General features: G+C 48.4%; 1 protein-coding gene across 6 annotated transcripts in view; it reads left to right on the top strand.

Moving 5' to 3' along the window:
- The first annotated feature begins 4183 nt into the window (after positions 1-4183).
- LOC103345523 (zinc finger protein 10) overlaps positions 4184-22652 on the top strand; it is a 67833-nt gene continuing 49364 nt past the window's right edge. The window contains exons 1-3 of one of the 6 annotated variants that reach the window (XR_011385101.1): positions 4184-5354; positions 6406-6532; positions 7038-7136. Coding sequence is in view for 4 of the 6 variants with exons in the window: in XM_070065692.1 (XP_069921793.1) it covers positions 5346-5354; positions 6406-6532; positions 7038-7136 (235 nt within the window). In the remaining 2 variants the exon portion in view is untranslated. Of the gene's footprint in view, positions 5355-5476; positions 5737-6405; positions 6533-7037; positions 7137-22652 lie in introns of those variants that run through there. The other 5 variants (XM_070065693.1, XM_070065692.1, XM_070065695.1 and 2 more) reach the window with 5 other exon arrangements.

The following is a 22652-nucleotide window of genomic DNA, read 5'->3' as shown; positions in this document are numbered from 1 at the left end:
ACTTTACAATTCATTTAATTATTTTACACATTTTTTAAAATTTTTTTAAATTTAAAAGCCAGTGAGAGAGAGAGAGAGAGATCTTCCATCCACTGGTTTACTTCCCAGATGGCCAGAAAGGCCTGAGTTAGGCCAGTACTAAATCTGGAGCCAGGAACTCCAACTGGGTCTCCCACATGGGTAGCAGGTGCCTAAGCATTTGGACATCTTCCACTGCTTTTCCCAGGCCTTTATTGGGAGCTGGATGGGAAGTGGAGCAGCTGGGACTCCAACCAGCATCTATATGGTATGCTGTCATCGTAGGCAATGGCTTTATCCACTATGCCCCAATGCAAGCCCTTATGTTCATTTTGAAAAACACATTTTTCTAAGGATTTATTTATTTATTTGAAAGTCAGAGTTACACAGAGAGAAAGAGAGGCACAGAGAGAGGTCTTCCATCTGCTGGTTCACTCCCCAATTAACTGCAATGGCTGGAGCTGCACCGATCAAGATCCAGGAGCTTCCTCCAGGTCTTCCCACGTGGGTGCAGGGGCCCAAGGACTGGGGCCATCTTCTACTGCTTTCCCAGGCCATAGCAGAGAGCTGGAACAAAAGTGGAGCAGCCGGGACTCAAACTGGCACCCTTATGGAATGCTGGCACTGCAGGCAGCAGCTTTACCTGCTCTACCACAGCACCAGCCCCCCAAAACACACACTTTCTAATAAGATTATTTTGTGCTTCATTAATAGTGAATCATGATCAAATACTCAAGCGATTTAAATGCTTTGCTAATGATTCCACCCATCACAGATTCTTGGCACACTTAATAGCTACTATAATAATCAGAAGAGCTACAACTATCTTTTTTTTTTTTTTTTTTTTTTTTTTTTTTTTTTGACAGGCATAGTTAGTGTGAGAGAGAGAGACAGAGAGAAAGGTCTTCCTTCCTTTGGTTCAGTCCCCAAATGACTGCAACGGCCGGCGCTGCGCCGATCCGAAGCCAGGAGCCAGGTACTTCCTCCTGGTCTCCCATGTGGGGCAGGGCCCAAGCACTTGGGCCATCCTCCACTGCACTCCCGGGCCACAGCAGAGAGCTGGACTGGAAGAGGAGCAACCAGGACAGAATCCGGCGCCCCAACCAGGACTAGAACCTGGGGTGCCGGCCCTGCAGGCAGAGGATTAGCCTAGTGAGCCGCGGTGCCGGCCACAACTATCTTTTAAACGATTGATTTATTTCTTTGAAAGTCAAGAGTTACAGAGAGACAGACAGATCTTCCATCCACTGATTTATTCCCTAGATGGCCACATGGGGAAACCACTTCCCTAGGGAAGTGGCTGTTCCACTTCTGATCCAGCTCCCTGCTGAAGGCTTGGAAAAAGTAGTGGAAGATGGCCCAAGTGCTTGGGTTCCTGCACCCATGTGGGAGACTAGGAAGAAGATCCTGGCTCCTGGCTCCTGGCTCCTGGCTCCTGGCTCCTGGCTTTGGCCTGGGTGTTGTAGCCATTCAGGGTGTAAACCAGTGGATGAAAGATCTCTCTTCGTCTCTCCTTCTATCTTATCTCTGCCTCTCAAATAAATAAATAAATATTTAAAAAAAGACAAACTCTCCTAAATTCTTTTCTACAAGTGATATAGGTGCATCATCTTATAAATAGACAATTTAATAAAGAAATACTAACCTAAAACAATAAAATTATAGTTAATGGTGATTCATGCCAAAAACACCACACCTTATGTCACAATTTGGAAGTAATTTTGATGCATATTTTTGCATAATGTTTTAATCCTTATAATTTCCACTTTTTTAAGTAATCAAGACAAATAGAAAAAGCTACAGTAAGATCTGTAAAAGGTGTTAATATAATATTGCCTATACAGAAAAAAATCAAACGTGAATAGTAATAATAAATTATACATCTCATACTTACCAATGTAATTAACTCATATTGCCATAAAGTTGTAGGGTATAAAAAATCAAAACGTATTAATCCACAATTAGTATATTGAGAACTGTAGTGATCATTTCAGGTTTATGAAATTTGCAATCATTCTACAGAATATCCTAAGACAAGGGAGACACACTTAATTCACTTAATTATCATCTGTTGGTTTTTTTGTATATTGTGCACAGGAAAAAAGTAATGAGTTGACATTAATGTAAATAGGGTATATTTAGCCTATACATAAAAAAATACAAAATATAAAGATAACACCGAATGAAATCTGAATACAGGTTTAGAAAAGTGGACATCTTAGCACATACTGTATTTCTCATATAAAAATGTCTGGTTTCAGCGAAAAATAATTTGGTTGCTTTTCAGCTGCATTGTAGATCCTGTAAGCTGAAGATGTGTTATGTCCAAGTACCTTACATGCCATAATGAATGCCCTTCTCACTCCATACACAATTTCTTTAAACTATATTATAAATTTTTCTTTAAATATTTAGTAGAATTGATCAGTGAAACCATCTTTTCCTGGGATTTTGGGGTGGACTGGGAGACTTTTATTATTAATTCAATCTTTCTACTCCTTTATTGATCTGTTTATATATCTATTTCTTCATGATTCCATCTTGATACGGTGTATGAGTTCAGTATTTTTTCCATTTCTTCTAGGTTATAAAATGGTTGGCATACAATTGTTCATAATAATCTCTAATAATCCTTTTTTATTTCTGTGGTATCGGTTGTAAAGTATTCCTTTTCCTCTCTGATTTTTTTTTAAGATTTATTTATTTGAAAGTCATAGTTACACAGAGAGAGGAGAGGCACCAATATGGGATGCACTGCAGGTGGTGGCCTTACCCGCTACGCCACAGCACTGGCCTCTCCTTTTTGATTTTGATTCTTTTTTTTCCCTTAGCCTAGCTAAGGATTTATCATTTTTTTTTGTCTTTTCAAAGCAACAGCTCCTTGTTTCATTGAGCTTTTGGTTTCATAGCTGCTATTTTATTCCCTTCTAATTGAGTTTTATTCTTTCTCCTATTCTTAGGTTTAATTTGTTCCCAATTTTCTAATTCCTTGAGGTACACTGTTAAGTTCTTTCAGATATTTCTGCTTTTATTCAAGAGGCAGAAAGATGGAGAGGGAGAGACAGACAGGGATCTCCATCTACTGTTCATCTCCCAAATACCTACAACAGCTGGGCCTGGGCTGTGGCCAAATCCAGGAGCCAGGAATTCAAGCTAGGTCTCCACATGAGTGGCAGGGACCCAACTACTCACACCATCCCTTGCTACCTAACAGGGTTCACACTGGCAGGAATTTGGAATCATGAGCTCAGAACCAAGAATCAGGAGCTTCTTCCAGGTCTCCCATGAGGGTGCAGAAGCCCGAGGACTTGGGCCATCTTCTACTGCTCTCCCAGGCCATAGCAGAGAGCTGGACTGGAAGTGGAGCAGCCGGGTCTCAAACCGATGACCGTATAGGATGCCGGCAATGCAGGCATTAGCTCTACCCACTACGCCATGTGCCAGCCCTTATTATACTGCTTTTGATTTAACATCTATTTTACAGTGCTGTGGCGTAGTGGGCATCCCTTACGGGCGCCAGTTCAAGATCTGGTTGCTCCACTTCCGATCCAGCTCTCTGCTGTGGCCTGGGAAAGCAGTGGAAGATGGCCCAAGTCCTTGGGCCCCTGCACCCGTGTGGGAGACCTGGAGGAGGCTCTTGGCTCCCGGCTTCAGGTCCGTGCAGCTCCGGTTGTTGCGGGCATCTGGGGAGTGAACCAGAGGAAGGACGACCTTTCTCTCTCTCTCTGCCTCTCCTTCTCTCTCTGTGTAACCCTGACTTTCAAATAAATAAATCTTTAAAAAAAAAATAAGAAAAAAGGCCAGTGCTGCAGCTCACTTGGCTAATCCTCCGCCTTGCGGTGCCAGCACACCGGGTTCTAGTCCCAGTCAGGGCACCAGATTCTGTCCCGGTTGCTCCTCTTCCAGTCCAGCTCTCTGCTGTGGCCCGGGAGTGCAGTGGAGGATGGCCCAAGTGCTTGGGCCCTGCACCCCATGGGAGACCAGGAGAAGCACCTGGCTCCCGGCTTCAGATCGGTGCAGCGCGCCGGCCGTTGTGGCCATTTGGGGGGTGAATCAACGGAAAGGAAGACCTTTTTCTCTGTCTCTAACTCTGCCTGTCAAAAACAAAAACAAAACAAAACAAAACAAAACATCTATTTTATATAAGTATGGTTATGCCTACTTTGATGGTCCATTTGCATGGAAAATCTCATTCCATCCTTTCACTTGCCGTCTACATGTCCATAAAGTTTCTTGTATGCAGCATATACTTGGGTCTTATATTTTATTTGCTTATGCATTTATTATGTATACGTGAGGCAGAGAGCGCGCCAACCCCACTTGGTCTCCAATGACTGGTCCCGGTTGGGGCTGGAGCTAGGTCAGGAGTGCCATCAGAGTTGCCCACAGCGGTGGTAGGAGGCCAGCTGCCATCACTGAGCCATCACTGCTGCCTCTCGAGGGATTCTGCAGTCAGAAACCAGAGCAGGACTCAAACCCAGGTACTCAGTGCGGACGGGGTCTGAAGAGAACTGCTCCCACGGGCGGGCGCCGTAACAGGAGAGAAACGCCCCATCGCCCCACGCGCTAGGTCGCGGCGCCCTCGGGGCAGTGTGGGTTTCCTGTTCCAGCCGTCTCTGCCTCCCCGCGCGGTGGTACCGCCGCGGCACGGCCAGGTATCACAGGACAAACGCCCTCATCTTCCTCGCGGACGGCCGCTGTGGGCTCTGGGAAGTGTAGTCGGCTGCCGACGTAGGCGTGGCCGCGGGGCTCTCTGGGAGTTGTAGTGGTAGGGAAATGTTACATTGGTCCCAGCGGAGGCCGCGGTGGCATCTGGGAAGTGTAGTCGTCTGTGGCCCGAGGTCTGGCGTTAGCGCTATGCGGCGTGGCCGCGGGGCAGGCTGGGAGTTGTAGTGGCAGAGAGACAGCCGCGGTCCTCTCTGGGAAGTGTAGTTTCGTGAGGCCCGAAGCCTGCTCCGGGATGAGGCTCGGAAGGCACAATTCCTGAGACACTGGAGCGGTCTTCCGGGTGTGGTCCACAGTGTGGCGTGCGTCGGTCCGGGGCGGTAGGAGGGGCGGGAGCCCCGCTGGGTGGCCTGTGGCGGTGACTCGATTCGGAGCCCGGGAGCTGGCCACCCGCCCGGCGGAAAGGCCAGCCCGGCGTCCTGTGCCCTCGCGGAGCGAGCAGATCGGGCTCACCGTCCGCGGAGCTCGCGCGGGGCGCTGGGCGACCCGGGGCCGGGCCCCCGGGCCCGCGGGCCCCCTCGCCTCCCTTTCCAGAGGGTTCAGGACCCAGGCCGGGGGCACCGCCGGCCAGCTCGGGCCCCGGCCTTCTTGCCCTCGGAGCCATGTCGCAGGTAAGCTGACGCCCTCGTTTCTTCCTCACGCGCGGTTTCCCTCCGGCACGACCTGCCTGACGGGCCCGCAGCTCTGCGCGCCAGGCCTCGTCCGCGGCCGCGCGAGGCGGGAAGCCGCTTCCCTTCCTTCACGAGCTGCCGCCGCCCGCGTTCCGTTGTGCAGCGGCTGTTCGGTAGCGGAGGTGGGGGGGGGGGGCTCGGGGTCTCCACGCGAGGCAGACCGCGCGCGGGCGGACGGCAGTGGGGAGCGAGGGCCGCTGGGGCCTTTCGGGCTGGGGTGAGCGCGGGCCCCCGACGGGCCGGCGGGCGGCCGGAGAGCGCTGAGCCGCAGCCTGGGGCCAGCCTGGGCCAGGTCTCCCGCCTCCCTCTTCTCCTGGAGAAGGTTCGCCGGGCGAAGTCGGGAACAGTCCTGCCTGGCGGGGTCACTCGAGTGGCCAGGCTGCAGAGCAAAGCCTTGTAGATGAGCCCCCGCAGTCCGCGGAGACGACGTTTGGTTCTGACCTGGGACGCAGTGCGTGGCCTCCTTGGGAGGCCCATGCGCTTGATTGCGTATCCCTCTTGCTAGTAGTTCTGTGTCATTGCTAAAGTTGCTGCTACGTCTTATAGCTGTTTCTTCATGATTAGAGAGAACCGTGATAAACTGGAGTACATTTCCTTTTCGAAGGGTGCTACTGCTTTAGCCAGTTATCATGAAGACGTGCTGGCCAGTTCATAGTCATTGGACTGGTGTTAAGGAAAATAGACACTGCTTATTAAACTCAAAGGAATAGTCTTTACTACTCATGCAATGTTAGAACATTTTAAGAAAATTTACAACCAAAGCTATAAGTCAATGCACTTTATAGATAATTGTTTATCTTCAGCAAAATTGTAAATCGTCCCAGATCAGTTCTCTTTTTTTCTGGTTATATAATAAAACAAAAAAGGACGTTAGTTATATAATTTTTACTTACACAGTTCGTCTGCCCACCACAATGAGACTCTTTCCTCCTTGATCAAGGCCTGTGGGGGCAAGGGTGCTGGTTGTATAGATATATGTTTGTCATTTCAGAGGTCAGTGACATTCAGAGATGTGGCCATAGACTTCTCCCAGGAGGAGTGGAAATGGCTTCAACCTGCCCAAAGAGATCTGTACAGATGTGTGATGTTGGAGAACTATGGCCATCTGGTTTCGCTGGGTAAGTATTCCTCTTTTTTTTTTTTTTTTTTTTTTTTGGTAATATTTTTCAAAATTATGTGAAAGGCAGTTACAGAGAGAGAGGAAGAAAGAGAGAGAGATCGTCCATCCACTGATTCACTCCTCAAATAGCTGCAATGGCTGGGGCTGGGCCAGGCTGAAGCCAGGAGCCAGGAGCTTCTTCCAGGTCTCCCATGTGGGTGCAGGGGCCCAAGGGCTTGGGCCATCTTCTGCTTTCCCAGGTGCATTAGCATGGAGCTGGTTCAGAAGTGCAGCAGCCAGGACTCAAACCTGTACCCATTTAGGTGCTGGTGGTGCAGGCAGCTGCCTAACCCAGTACAGTGCTGGCCGCAGGAGCTGGCGTTTTGAAAGGCTGTTGTCAGTCCACATTACGTGCTGAATATTCCCAAGTAAGGGATGGGTTTCTGAAAATTAGTTTCCAGGTGGGGCTGTAACTTCATTTAGGATTTAATGACTGATGTTGAATTCATTTCATTTTCTGTAAGCAGGTCTTTCCATTTCTAAGCCAGATTTGGTTTCCCTATTGGAGCAAGGGAAAGAGCCGTGGCTGGGCAAAGGAGATATAAGAAGAAATCTTTTTTCAGGTGAGTGAGTTAGAAGCTGGTAGGGGAAATTTTAAAATAATAACCAACTAGTTAGTGAGAAAGCAATGGTTTTTACTATGTTGGTTGGAAATTCTTCCCTTAAGGATGTCAGTGTTGTAGAGACTGAGTTCTCACCCACAGCTGCATAAGGGACACTTCATACCCAATGCTCTTATGTTCCCCACTTTCTCACAGACAGTTGTCTCCTTTCTTTCCATCGTTAGCTCTGTTCAGTCTCTGGATTTCATTTCTCTTTGGTCTCATCCTTTTCTTCAAATTGGTACGGTTTTCTTTTGTCTAAATAAAAAGGTATGTAGTATTGTTTTTATTTAATCTGATTGGAAAGGTTAATTCATTATTCTTTGGCTAATTGATTTTTTTATTCATTTGTTCATATATTCTCTTAACAATATTTACCAAATATTTAATCATGCTGCAGACACCAGAGGGCATACAAAACTGTATCAGCTATCAAGGAATTTATGACCTAGTGAGATAAAATATGACTGTAAATCACTTGCATAAGAGACTTCAAATTAACAGTGCAACAATGAGAGGAAAGGAATTTCCAGTTGGTGTTTTTGGCTTGGATAATTTGGATAGGGAGAGTAGTAATAGAAATATAAAAGACAAGAAGAGAGTCACTTTTGGAGAAAAGGAGATGAATTGGTTTGATAGCCTAGGTGTGAGTAGGCAATAGTATTTGCAAGTGAAGATTTGCAATAAGCTATTGGATATATTCTGTAAAAAAAAAATGAGGGCCGGCGCCGCGGCTCACTAGGCTAATCCTCCGCCTTGCGGCGCCGGCACACCGGGTTCTAGTCCCAGTCGGGGCACCGGATTCTGTCCCGGTTGCCCCTCTTCCAGGCCAGCTCTCTGCTGTGGCCAGGGAGTGCAGTGGAGGATGGCCCAGGTGCTTGGGCCCTGCACCCCATGGGAGACCAGGATAAGTACCTGGCTCCTGCCATTGGATCAGTGCGGTGCGCTGGCTGCAGCGTGCCGGCCGCGGCGGCCATTGGAGGGTGAACCAACGGCAAAAGGAAGACCTTTCTCTCTGTCTCTCTCTCTCACTGTCCACTCTGCCTGTCACAAAAAATTTAAAAAAAAAAAAAAAATGAGGTTAGGGGCCAGCGCCATGGCTCACGCGGTTAATCCTCCACCTGCGGCTCTGGATCCCATATGGGCGACGGCTGAGTTCTAGTGCTGGTTGCTCCTCTTCCAGTCCAGCTCTCTGCTGTGGCCCGGGAAGGCAGTGGAGGATGGCCCAAGTGCTTGGGCCCCTGCACCTGCGTGGGAGACCAGGAGGAAGCACCTGGCTCCTGGCTTCGGATCAGCATAGCTCCGGCTGTAGCAGTCATTTGGGGGGGTGAACCAATGGAAAGAAGACCTTTGTCTCTGTCTCTTTCTCTCACTAACTCTATCTGTCAAATAAATTTAAAAAATGAGGTTAGAGATGCAGATATGAGACTTTTTAAAATATTTATTTATTTGAAAGTCAGAGTTACACAGAGAGAGGAGAAGCAGAGAGAGAGAGGAGAAGCAGAGAGAGAGAGAGGTCTTCCATATATTTGTTCACTCCCCAGTTGGCTGCAGAGGCCGGAGCTGTGCCGATCTGAAGCCAGGAGCCAGGATCTTCTTCCGGATCTCCCATGTGAGTGCAGGGCCCAAAGACTTGGGCCATCTTCTACTGCTTTCCCAGGCCACAGCAGAGAGCTGGATCAGAAGTGGAGCAGCTGTTACTTGAACCAGCACCCACATGGGATGCTGGCACTACAGGTGGCGGCTTTACCCTCTACGCCACAGCGCTGACCCCAGTGAGACTCTTATATTAAGAACCAAAAATTTATTTTTATTTTTATTTTTTATTATTTTTTTTTTTTTGACAGGCAGAGTGGACAGTGAGAGAGAGAGACAGAGAGAAAGGTCTTCCTTTGCCGTTGGTTCACCCTCCAATGGCCGCCGCGGCTGGCGCAGCGCGCTGATCCGATGGCAGGAGCCAGGAGCCAGGTGCTTTTCCTGGTCTCCCATGGGGTGCAGGGCCCAAGCACCTGGGCCATCCTCCACTGCACTCCCTGGCCACAGCAGAGGGCTGGCCTGGAAGAGGGGCAACCGGGACAGAATCCGGCGCCCCGACCGGGACTAGAACCCGGTGTGCCGGCGCCGCTAGGCGGAGGATTAGCCTAGTGAGCCGCGGCGCCGGCCCAAGAACCAAAAATTTAAACCATGAGAGTGAATGAGAAAAATCTCTGAAAGCCTTCTTCACCTTTGATTAACAAGGGAATTGTGGTGAAATTCTTTAAAAATACATGACTATGCTCCACCCTTGAAGATTTTTTTTTTTTTTTTTTTTGGATAGGCAGAGTGGACAGTGAGAGAGACAGAGAGAAAGGTCTTCCTTTGCCGTTGGTTCACCCTCCAATGGCTGCCACAGCTGGCGCGCTGCGGCTGGCGAACCGCGCTGATCCGAAGGCAGGAGCCAGGTGCTTCTCCTGGTCTCCCATGGGGTGCAGGGCCCAAGCACTTGGGCCATCCTCCACTGTACTCCCGGGCCACAGCAGAGAGCTGGCCTGGAAGAGGGGCAACCGGGACAGAATCCGGCGCCCCGACCGGGACTAGAACCCGGTGTGCCGGCGCCGCTAGGTGGAGGATTAGCCTAGTGAGCTGCGGCGCCGGCTCACCCTTGAAGATTTTGATATGGAAGCTCTAAGGAAGCTAATGAGCATTTCTGTAAGTCTTATGTAGTGATTGGGAAGCAATTGTCCAGTGGTGGTCCTCTGACTCTTAGAGATCCTGCTGAGAAAAGGAAAAATACCTGTTTAAGACGTTGCAGTTTAAAAGGACTTCCAAGGGAACAGGCGACAGATCCGCCGGGCTCTGGCCTTAAGAGTGGCGGTGGTCAGCGCCACGTGCTGCTGAGACCTCTGAGAGGATGCAGAGGGATTGGAAAGAGGGTCATGATGCGGGCTGAAGTCAGAACAAACACAAGGAGGTTTCATGAAAGTGTGAGTGTGAGTTACAGGAGAAAGATGTTATTCTCTAAGAATAAAAATTAGAAGAAGAACAGTGTATGAAACCCAGGTACGGGATGGGGCTGGTGCTGTGGCATGGGGGGTGGAACTGCTGCCTGCAGTCCAGCCTCCCATATGGGTGCCAGTTCAAGACCTGGCTGTTCCACTTCTGATCCAGCGCACTGATACGGCCTGGGAGGGCAATGGAGGATGGCCCAAGTGCTTGGCCCCCATGTGGGAGACCTGGAGGGGGCTTCAGGTTCCTGTCTTCATATTGGCCCAGCTCTGGGCCATTGTGGCCATTTGGGGAGTGAGCCAGCAGATGAAAGACTTCTCTCTCTGCTTCTATAACTCCTCCTTTTGCATAAACAAATAAATCTTTAAAAAATGTACAAGATAAGTGAAGAAAAGGGAATACATGGAAAAATTGTCTCTAACTCCACTGCTTTAATGTAGCTCTTGGAATTTTTGTGTTCCTTCTAGTGTCTTTTCTGGAAAACTCCTCTTGTTGTGAACTATCAAGTAACATAAACCTGTAGTTCAACAAATTACTATCAAGCCAAACACATGTATCCAAGGTCAGTAAACAGAACAGTGCTTGGTCTCTGAGTGCTTTCTAGATGCTCAACCCCATCCCCCTGTGCCCCTCCAAATAAAAGCTAAAAAAAAAAGTAAGCTTTCCTTATGGTACAGGTTGAGTATCCTTACCTGAAATGGCTGTGACAAGAAACATTTCAGATTTTAGATTTTTTGGATTTTTGTAATGTTTATATATACTTTACTGGTTGAACAGCACTAATTTGAAAGTCTCTGAAGCCAGGAGCCAGAAACCTCCTCTGGATCTCCCACGCAGGTGCAGGGGCCCAAGGACTTGGGCCATCTTCTACTGCTTTCCCAGGCCATAGCAGAGAGCTGGATCGGAAGAGGAGCAGCAGGGACTCAAACTGGCACCCATGTGGGATGCTAGCCCTGCAGGCAGCAGCCTTAGCTGCTACACCACAGTGCGCCCCTACAATTTTGTTGATATTTCTTCTTTGATCTTGTTAGTATTTTTTGTTTATTTGGTTTTGTTTGCTTGTTTTTGTTTGCCAGGTAGAGTTAGACAATGAGAGAGAGAGAGACAGAGAGAGAGTTACAGACAGTGACAGAGAGACAGAGAGAAAGGTCTTCCTTCCGTTGGTTCACTCCCCTAATGGCCGCTATGGCCGGCACTACACCAATCCAAAGCCAGGAGCCGGATACTTCCTCCCGGTCTCCCATGCGGGTGCAGGGGCCCAAGCACTTGGGCCATCCTCCACTGCCTTTCCAGGCCTCAGCAGAGAGCTGGACTGGAAGAGGAGCAACCGGGACTAGTACCCGGTACCCCAACCAGGTCTAGAATTGGGGGTGCCAGCACCACAGGCGGAGGATTAGCCAAGTGAGCCACGGTGCTGGCCTGTTTTTCGGGTTTTTTAAGATTTATTTACTTCAGAGGCAGGGTTACAGAGAGAGGTCTTCCATCCTCTGGCTCACTCCCCAAATAGCTGCAATGGCTGGAGCTGTGCTGATCAGAAGCCAGAAGCCAGGAGCTTCCTCTGGTTCTTCCATGCAGGTGCAGGGGCCCAAGCACTTGTGTCCATCCTGTACTGCTTTCCCAGGTCATCAGCAGGGAGCTGGATCGGAAGTGAAGCAGCTGGGACTTGAAGCTGGCACTGCAGGTGGATGCTTAACTCACTACGCCACGGTGCTGCACATTTTTTTAAAGATTTATTTATTTATTTGAAAGAGTTACAGAAAGAAAAGGAGTCTCTCTCTCTTTCTCTCTCTCCCTCTCTCTCTCTCTTTCTCTCTCTCGCTCTTACACGCACACACACACACAGATGTCCTGTCTGCTGGTTCACTTCCCAGATGACTGCAAAGGCCAGGATCCAGCAGCCAGGAACTTCATCTGGGTCTCCCACATTGGTGGCAGGGTTGAAAACACTTGGGTCATCTTCCACTGCTTTTCCCAGACCATTAGCAGGGAGTCGAATTGGAGGTGGAGCAGCTGGCAGTGAATGGCGCCCACATGGGATGCTGGTGTCTCAGATGGCAGCTGTATGTGCTATGTCTGAATGCCAGTCTGACCATGGTAGTATTGAGAGGTGTATTGTTCAGTAACTAAGGATGAGGGGCTTCAGAGAGTTTGTGGAAAAATTAAATAGTTTGTGTATTTTGTTGTAAAGTTATCAAAATTTTGCATAGTTAGTTCATAATATGCATTTTCTGTTACATTTTAGAGACAAAGATCTTCATCTGTTGATTCACTCCCTAAAATGCCCATAACTTGTCAGGCTAGGCCAAAGTCAGAAGCCTGGAATTCAATCCATGTCTTCCACATGGGTATAGTGACCCAAGTATGTGAGCCATCACCTGTTGTCTCCCAGGGTATGCATTAGCAAGAAGCTGGATTGGACGTGGGGACAAGACTCAAACCCAGGCACTCCAGTATAGTATATGAACATCCCAAGTGGCATCTTAACTATTTTGTCAAACATCAACCCCTGTTAATTTTTTATTTTTTTGGGGGGAGGTGGCAGTGCTGTGGTGTAGTGGGTTAAGCTGCCACCTATAGTGCCAGCATCCCGTATGGGCACCAGTTTGAGTCCCAGCTGCTCCACTTCTGATCCAGCTCCCTGCTATGGCCTGGGAGAGCAGTAGAAGATGACCCAAGTCCTTGGGCCCCTGTACCCGCAGGAGGGGACCCAGAGGAATCTCCTGGCTTGGGCCCCTGCACCCGTGGGGGACCCAGAGGAAATTCCTGGCTCCTGGCTTCAGATCAGCTCCGCTCTGGTCATTTGGGGAGTGAACCAGTGGAATGGAAGATGTCTATCTCTCTCTGGCTCTGCCTCTGGGAGCAGCTGGGACTCAAACTGGGGCCCATATGGGATGGTGGCACTGCAGGGGTCAGCTTTACCTGCTATTTCACAATGCCACCTCTCCCCCACTGACTTTTTTTTTAAATTTATTTATTTTATTTGAAAGGCAAAGTTATAGAGGCAGAGGCAGAGAGAGAGAGAGAGAGAGGTCTTCCATCCACTGACTCACTCCCCAAATGGCTACAATAGCCGGAGCTGCACCGATCTGAAGCCAAGAGCCAGGAGCTTCCTCTGGGTCACCCACGCAGGTGCAGGGTCCCAAGGGCTTGGGCCATCTTCCACTGTTCTCCCAAGCCATAATAGAGAACTGGATCAGAAGTGGAGCAGGGGGCCGGTGTTACGGCTCAATAGGCTAATCCTCTGCCTGTGGCGCCGGCACACCGGGTTCTAGTCCCGGTCGCTCCTCTTCCTGTCCAGCTCTCTGCTATGGCCCGGGAGTGCAGTGGAGGATGGCCCAAGTGCTTGGGCCCTGCACCCGCATGGGAGACCAGGAGAAGCACCTGGCTCCTGGCTTCCAATCAGCGCGGTGTGCTGGCTACAGCGCATCGGCTGCAGTGGCCATTGTGCGGTGAACCAACGGAAAAGGAAGACCTTTCTCTTTGTCTCTCTCTCTCTCACTGTCCACTCTGCCTGTCAAAAAAAATAAATTAATTAAAAAAAAAAAAGTGGAGCAGGAGCCATTGCTGTGGCTCACTTGGTTGATCCTCCGCCTGTGGTGCTGGCATCCCATATGGGCGCTGAGTTCTAGTCCTGGTTGCTCCTCTTCCAGTCCAGCTCTCTACTATGGCCTGGGAAGGCAGTGGAGGATGGCCCAAGTCTTGGGCCCTGCACCCACATGGGAGACCAGGAAGAAGCACCTGGCTCCTGGCTTCGGATTGGCGTAGCATCGGCCATAGCGGCCATCTGGGGAGTGAACCAATGGAGAGAAGACCTTTCTCTCTCTCTCTCACTGTCTATAACTCTATCTGTCAAATAAAAAAAAAAAAAAAAAGAAAAGAAAAGTGGAGCAGCCAGGACTCATACCAGCGCCCATATGGGATGCTGGCACTGCAGACATTGGCTTTACCTGCTATGCCACAGCACTGGCCCCTCCCATTAACTTTTTAAATTTTATTTTATTAATTTGAGAGGCAGAGAGATGTTGAGGGAGGCTGGGGGGACAGAGAGAGAAAGGGAAGGAGTGAGGGAGGGTGAGAAGAAGGAAATAAGAAAGGAAATTCACCCGCTGATTCATCCCCCAGATGCTCACTATAGCCAGGACTGTTCCAGGCCAAGGTGTGGGAGCCAGGAACTCAGTCTGAGTCTCATGTGGGTGGCAGGGACCCGACTACTTGAATCATTATCTACTGCTACACAGGTCATACTTTAGTAGGAAGGTGAAATTACGAGTAGAGCCAGACACTCCAAAATGAGATGCAAGCATCCCAAGCAACATCTTAACAGAAAGGCCAAATGTCCATTCCTCCTACTCCCTGAGCTTTTTGCAGATTCTATTTGGGGATTTTCCGTTTTCCTTTCTGTTACAGATTTTTAGTTCCATCTCATTGTTCTCTTGTCCAATTTCATTGTACTGTGGTCTGAGAGCTCACAGTGTATGATTTCCATTTTAAAAAATGTATTCAGTTATTTTTATTCATTTTATTTAAAAGGCAGAGTTACAGACAGCTAGGCAGCAGTGGGTATAGGATGGGGGAGGGGCTGAGATCTTCAGTCTGCTGATTCACTCCCAAAATGGCCTCCAGGACTGGTCCAGGCCAAAGTCAGGAATCTGTGGTGGCAGAGACTGAAGCACTTGGGCCATCTTTCACTGCTCTCCCAGGTCCATTAGCAAGGAGCTGGATTGGAAGCAGAGACTTGAACCAGAGCTCCAGTATAGGATGCCAATTTTGCACGCGGTGGTTTTACCCACTGTACCACAATACCAGCCCCTCAGGTTTGTTTTATAACCCAGAATGTGGTCTATCTTGGTGACTATTCCATGTGAATTTGAGAAAAATGAGTAATGTGTTGCTGGATGAAGTAGGCTATAGAAGTCAGTTATGGGGCCAGCACTGTGGTGCAGTAGGCTAAGCCTCTGCCTGCAGCACTGGGCGTCCCATATGGCACTGGTTTGTGTCCTGGCTGTTCAACTTCCAATCCAGCTCTCTGCTCATGGCCTGGGAAAGCAGTGGAAGATGGCCCAAGTGCTTGGGCCTCTTCTGTGTGGGAGACCAGCAGGAAGCTCCTGGCACCTGACTTCAGATCAGCCTAGCTCCAGCCATTGTGGCCATTGAGGGAGTGAACCAGTGGATGGAAGATCTTTCTCTGTCTCTCCCTCTCTCTGTCTGTAATTCTACCTCTCAAATAAGTAAATATTAAAAAAAAAAAAAATCAGTTAGAGCCAGTTGATTAATGGTGCTATTGAATCCAACTATTTTGATGGATTTTCTGCCTCTGGATTTTTTTCTTAAGATTTATTACTTAATTTTTATTTATTTATTTATTTGAAAGTCAGAGTTACACAGAGAGAAGGAGAGGTAGAAAGAGAAAGAGAGAGAGAGAGAGAGGTCTTCCATCTGCTGGTTCACTCCCTAATTGGCCGTAATGGCTGAAGCTGTGCCTATCCAAAGCCAGGAGCCAGGAGCTTCTTCTGGGTCTCCCACGTGGGTGGGAGGGGGCTCAAGAGCTTGGGCCATCTTCTACTGCTTTCCCAGCCCATAGCGGAGAGCTGGATAGGAAATGGAGCAGCCAGGACATGAACCAGCGCCCATATAGGATGACGGCACTGCAGGCGGTGGCCTTACCCACTGTGCCACAGCACCGGTCCACAAGATTTATTACTTAATTGAAAGGCAAGAGTTTCAGAGGGAGAGAGGCAGATTTCCCATCTATTAGTTTACTCTCCAAATGGCTGAAAAAGCTAAGCCTGGACGAGGCTGAAGCCAGGAGCCTGAAACTCCATCCTGGTCTCCATGTGGGTGGCAGGGGCCGAAATACATGGGCCATCTTCTGCTGCCTTCCCAGGTGCATTAGCAGGGAGCTGGATTAGAAGCCAAGAAGCTGGGACTCTAACTAGCACTCATATATGGGATATGGGTGCTGCAGGCCGTGAACCCACTATGCCACAAGCAGCCTCCTTTTAGTTTTTTATACAGTATATAATAATTGTTGTGAACTATGATCATCCCACTGTGCTGTGGACTAGAACTTCTGTGTTTTGTGCCTGTTATCTACCCTCCCTCTCCCCCATCCTTCCCAGACTGTAGTAATCGTTATTTTACATTCCAATTGATTATTTTCTTAAAAAAGTTTTATTTGCTTATTTTAGAGGCAGAGTTAGAGAGAGAGAGAGAGAGGGAAAGAGAGAGGTCTTACATTCGCTGGTTCATTCCCCAAGTGGCTACAATGGCTGGAGCTGGGCTGCGGATCCAAAGCCAGGAGCCAAGAGCTTCCTCTGGGTCTCACATGTAGGTGCAGGGGCCCAAGTACTTGGACCATCTTCTGCTTTCCTAGGCACATTAGCAGGGAGCTGGATCAGAAGTGGAGCAAGCCGGCGCCGTGGCTCAATAGGCTAATCCTCCACCTTGCGGCGCCGGCACACCGGGTTCTAGTCCCGGTTGGGGCGCCGGATTCTGTCCCGGTTGCCCCTCTTCCAGGCCAGCTCTCTGCTATGGCCAGGGAGTGCAGTGGAGGATGGCCCAGGTGCTTGGGCCCTGCACCCCATGGGAGACCAGGAAAAGCACCTGGCTCCTGGCTCCTGCCAGGATCAGCGCGGTGCGCCGGCTGCAGCGGCGGCCATTGGAGGGTGAACCAACGGCAAAGGAAGACCTTTCTCTCTCTGTCTCTCTCTCTCTCACTGTCCACTCTGCCTGTCAAAAAAAAAAAAAAAAAAAAAAAAAGGAGTGGAGCAGCCAGGACTTGAACCGGCCCCCATGTGGGATGCTGGAGCTGCAGGCAGAGGCTTAACCTAATGTGCCTCAGCACTGGCCCCCAACTTGTCTATTCTTAAACTTCCATGTAGGAGGGAGAACATATGGTATTTGTCTTTCTGTATCTGAGGTATTTCACTTCATTTCTGTTTCCATCCATTTACCTACAAGTGTCAGAATTTCATTTTTTAATGACTGAAAAATATTCCATTTGTGCATATATTACATTTTCTTTATCCCTTCATCAAGGGACACCACCTAGGTTGACTCTCTTTCTGCCGTTATGAATAGAGCTGCAGTGTAGTAAACAGAACTGCAGTGAGCATGGGAGTGCAAGTGTCTGTTTCATGTGCTGATTTAAATTCCTTCTGTACATCCCTGAACTGTGCTATCCTGGTCGTATTGTAGATCTACATTTAATTTATTTGCGGAACCTGCATACTGTTCTCCATAATAGCTATACTAATTTATATTCCCATCAACAATGTAAAAGGGTTCGTTTTCCCTATCTCCTCACCTGCATTTGTTATTTTTTTTATCTTTTTGATAATAGCTATTCTCACTGGAGTGAGATAATTCCTCATTGTGGTTTTTTTTTTTTTATGTGTATTTATTTGAAAGTCAGAGTTACACAGAGAGAGAGAGAGGCAGAAAGAGAGAGAGAGAGAGAGAGAGAGATCCTCCATCTGCTGGTTCACTCCCCAGCTGGCTGCAGCTGGAGCTGAGCCAATCCAAAGCTAGGAGCCAGGAACCTCTTCTGAGACTCCCACTTGGGCGCAGGGGCCCAAGGACTTGGGTCATCTTCCACTGCTTTCCCAGGCCATACCAGGAAGTTGGATTGGAAGTGGAGCAGCCAGGACTCAAACTGGTGCCCACATGGGATGCCAGCACTGCAGGTGGCGGCTTTACCCACTATGTCACAGCGCTGGCCCCTCATTGTGCTTTTGATTTGTGTTTCTAATAGGTGATTTTACACATTCATATCCTTTGCCTATTTCTTAACTGTATTGCTTTGCTTTGTTGTTGCTTTTTTTTTTTGACAGAGTGGACAGTGAGAGAGAGAGAGAGAGAGACAGAGAGAAAGGTCTTCCGTTGCCGTTGGTTCACCCTCCAATGGCTGCCGTGGCTGGCGTGCTGCGCTGATCCGAAGGCAGGAGCCAGGTGCTTCTCCTGGTCTCCCATGCGGGTGCAGGGCCCAAGCACTTGGGCCATCCTCCACTGCACTCCCGGGCCACAGCAGAGAGCTGGCCTGGAAGAGGGGCAACCGGGATAGAATCCGGTGCCCTGACCAGGACTAGAACCCGGTGTGCCAGCACCGCTAGGTGGAGGATTAGCCTGTTGAGCTGTGGCGCCGGCCGCTATTGTTTTTTAAAAATTCCTGGGGGCTGGTGCTGTGGCATAGCGGGTAAAGCTGCCACCTGCAGTGCTGGCATTCCATATGGTCGCCGGTTCAAGACCCAGCTGCTCCACTTCCAATGCAGCTCTCTGCTATGGCCTGGGAAAGCAATAGAAGATGGCTGAGGTCCTTGGACCTCTGCACCCACATGGAAAGACCCAGAGGAGGCTCCTGGCGCCTGGCTTCCGATTTGCACAGCTCCAGGTGTTGCGGCCAATTGGGGAATTAACCAGAGGATGGAAGACCTCTCTCTCTCTCTGCCTCTCCTCTTTCTGTGTAACTCTTTCAGATAAATAAATAAATCTTTAAAAAAATTCCTTATAAATTTAGGATATTAATCCTTTATCAGATGAGCAGTTTGCAAATGTTTTCTCACATTCTGTCAGTTGTCTCTTCACTATTGATTGTCTTCTTTGTTGTGCAGAAGTTTCTCAGTCCTGAGGAGAATTATTCAGTTAGTATTTCCAGGGCGCTTATTCAAGCACTCAGTAGATGAAGATTTCCTTTAGAAGAGATAAGAAGGGGTGTTAGATTTTCCCCTTGTTAGCGATAGCGATTTCACTGTTTCTCCATCTTAATCTTTCATTTTTTTTTTTTTTTTTTTTACAGGCAGAGTGGACAGTGAGAGAGAGAGACAGAGAGAAAGGTCTTCCTTTTGCCGTTGGTTAACCCTAACCCTTTACCATTGGTTCACCCCCCAATGGCTGCTGGGGCTGGCGTGCTGCGGCCGGCGCACCACGCTGATCCGAAGGCAGGAGCCAGGTGCTTCTCCTGGTCTCCCATGGGGTGCAGGGCCCAAGCCCTTGGGCCATCCTCCACTGCAATCCTGAGCCACAGCAGAGAGCTGGACTGGAAGAGGGGCAGCTGGGACATAATCCGGCGCCCCGACCAGGACTAGAACCTGGTGTGCCGGCGCCGCAGGTGGAGGATTAGCTTATTGAGCCGGGGCGCTGGCCATGTTTTTTTTCTTTTGCCTGCTATATAGATTTAGATCTTGATTATTTTCTGAGACCGATATTAAAGAAATATGAAGTCTGTTTACTTCTACATAAAAGCGTACAACGTGATAGTAAAAGATAGTACACCCTCTAAGTGAATAAGCATCAAAGTATGTTTTAGGGGAAAAAATTTTTTAAATATGCTATTGGAAGTAATTATAAGGCTGGCGCCGCGGCTCACTAGGCTCATCCTCCACCTGCGGCGCTGGCACCCCGGGTTCTAGTCCCGATTGGAGTGTCGGATTCTGTCCCGGTTGCTCCTCTTCCAGTCCAGCTGTCTGCTGTGGCCCGGGAGTGCAGTGGAGGATGGCCCAAGTGCTTGGGCCCTGCACCCCATGGGAGACCAGGAGAAGCACCTGGCTCCTGGCTTCCGATCAGCACAACATGCTGGCTGCAGCGTGCCGGCTGTATCGGCCATTTGGGGAGTGAACCAAAGGAAGGAAGACCTTTCTCTCTGTCTCTCTCTCACTAACTCTGCCTGTCAAAAAAAAAAAAAAAAAAAAGGAAGTAATTATAAACTTAAAGAAAAATTACAAGAATTTTACTGTTGCTGAAACAGAATGTTACAAAAGCTAGTAACAGCCACATGCTAAAATTGTATTTGAGAGGCAAAGCAGCCGATCGGGATCGACACCCCTTACCAGAGTGTGGTCCCCAACAGCGAGTTACACAGCTGTTACAGAATTCTGTCCACTAGGGCTCACAATTGTGAAACTTGTCATGCAGTTACCGGGCCCAGGATGTAGTTGTAAGATAAACGTGGTGAGGCACATTTCTTTAATCTTAGGCAGAACACTGGGATGGGCCTTTTCTCGGTTCTTGGAATTGGCCCCATACCTCAGTCCCTGGAATTTGCCCCACAGTTTCACAAGATAGCCGTTAGTAAGCAAGCCAGCCAGCCAGCAAGACTGGTCTTTACAGAAGTGGGAAGTCATGTAGTTAGCTTTTAGCCACACTTACTCCATTTTGATTTTAACTCTGTATTGCAAATAATGCCCTTTGTCCACTTTCACCTTTGCTAGAATTTTATTCCATTTACCTTCTTGTTTGGTATATGAGCTTTTCTGAAACATTTGATATATATATTATATATCTCAAATATATATATGCATAAGTAAAAGGCAATATATATATATATATTACCTTTTACCCCTACATACTTATGCTAACTTCCTAAGTATAAGAATTTATTATGTTTATTTATATATTTATTATATTTTTAAAAATCCTTAAAATACTGCCTGGGGAAATTTAGGAACCATGCTTATACTGTGAGAGTAGGCAATCGGCACAGTGGTTAAGTTGCCCACACCCTACAACTGAGTGCCTGGATTTGAGTCCTGACGCAGCTTCCTACTTAGGTGCACACTGAGAGACAGTAGGTGATGGTACAATTATTTAGGTTCCTGCCACCCACATAGGAGACCTGGATTGAGTTCTGGGTTTTAGGCTGGCTCAGACCTGGCTATTATGGGCATTTGGGGTGAACCATCAGCATAAATTTTTGTCATTGTGCAAGAAAGAATTCAGACATGAGACAGCAGTGGTAAGCTCGCTAGCAAGGTTTAATGGGGTCAGGCATCCCCAGACGGAATCTGAGAGAAAGCGTCCAGTCATTCAGACTGGGGAGAGCAAAGTGACATGGTTTAATGGAGAGCACACAGCTGACAGGCCAGGCGGGTGGCTCAGGAAAGAGCTGGGAGCTGAATGTGTGGTCCGTATTCAGACTGGGGCTTATAAGGGAATGGGGTCCACTTCTTCCCGCAGTTTCTCCTTTCCCTCCCTCCTCTTCTCCAGGACAAAGGGTTTGCTGAGTGTGAATTAGGTGAATTTCACCCCAAGGTTTCACTACTCAGTGCTATCAGACTGGGTGGCCCGCCTGGCGCTGGGCAGAGGAGCTTCCCTTAGGGTGCCTTCCTTGGGGACGGCTGTGAAGGTTTGATTGTGCAGTGTTGTCAGGCCAGGTAACCAGCTTGGTGCTGAGAAGAGAGGGTTCTCCTGGGGAGCTTTCCTTGGGGGGAAGGCTGAGACCCCCTGTGGTTACTGGGGTGTGAGCAGGACCTGGTAGTGTGAAACACTGCACTGCTTCCCAGCTGGTGCTCTGTTTTCCTCAGGCCCCTCTCACTGCCATGGGCTAATTTCTGACTTCCTACCTAACACTGTAAGATGTCTCTCTCTGTCTCATTTTCTCTTTCAAATAAATCTTTTGAAAATTTTTATTCAGACTTATATTGTACCAGTGCTAAGCTTCATATCAGTTCAGAAGGTAGAGTTAGACCGAGGATCATAGAAAATAGTTTTCAGAGGAGCTCCCCTCTCCCACTTTTAATAAGTCGTTCTAAGATGTTTCAGGGCCCGGTGCTTTGGCATAGAGGGTAAAACCGCCTGCCTGCAGTGCCGGTATCCCATATGGGCGCCGATTCGAATCCTGGCTGTTCCACTTCTGATCCATCTCTCTGCTCTGGCCTGAGAAAGCAGTAGAAGTGGCCCAAATCCTTGGGCCCTTGTACTGGTGTGGGAAGACCTAGAGGAAGCTCCTGGCTTCTGTTCAACACAGCTCTGGCCGTTATGGTCATCTAGGGAGTGAGCCAGCAGATGGAAGGCCTCTCTCTGTCTCACTGCCTCTCCTTCTCTCTCTGTATAACTTTGACTATCAAATAAATAAATCTTTTAAAAAAAAGTGTTTCAAAGGTACTAAGTTAACAGAGTCTGATGTTTTTGTGATATCTGAACACTTGCAGTGTTTATTTTCAATATTCAGTTGTGCTCTCTTATAGTGTTTATTAGCATTATTATGAAATTGTCATTTTCAGATAATTCTTTAGCAAATGCAGTTTGAGTGGAGGTGAGGAAAACTAACAACCTAACCCTCACAACTACTTCTCTTCTTGATAGTTCTATATTTCCTTCTATCAAAGTTATTTATATTTCATTTTTCTGCTTATTCACTCACATCTCTATTTGATCTATTCTGAACTTCCGGGCCTGGTACTCAAATTTCATAGTCATATATGACAGCTATGAAAGCCGAGAAATAGATAAAATTGTTTTCCTCAGTGTGGGTCTCTCTCTCTCTCTTTTTTATTTAACAGGTAGAGTTATAGACAGTGAGAGAGAGAGACAGAGAGAAAGGTTTTCCTTCCATTGGTTCACCCCCAGAATGGCCACTATGGCCAGCACTGCGCCGATCCAAAGCCAGGAGCCAGGTGCTTCTTCCTGGTCTCCGACGTGGGTGCAGGGGCCCAAACGTTTGGGCCATCCTCCACTACCTTCCCTGGCCACAGCAGAGAGCTGGACTGGAAGAGGAGC

This window comes from Oryctolagus cuniculus, chromosome 21 (assembly GCF_964237555.1).
Source record: "Oryctolagus cuniculus chromosome 21, mOryCun1.1, whole genome shotgun sequence".
In the NCBI taxonomy this organism is placed as follows: domain Eukaryota; kingdom Metazoa; phylum Chordata; class Mammalia; order Lagomorpha; family Leporidae; genus Oryctolagus; species Oryctolagus cuniculus.
This window is presented reverse-complemented; position numbering and strand designations above follow the sequence as displayed.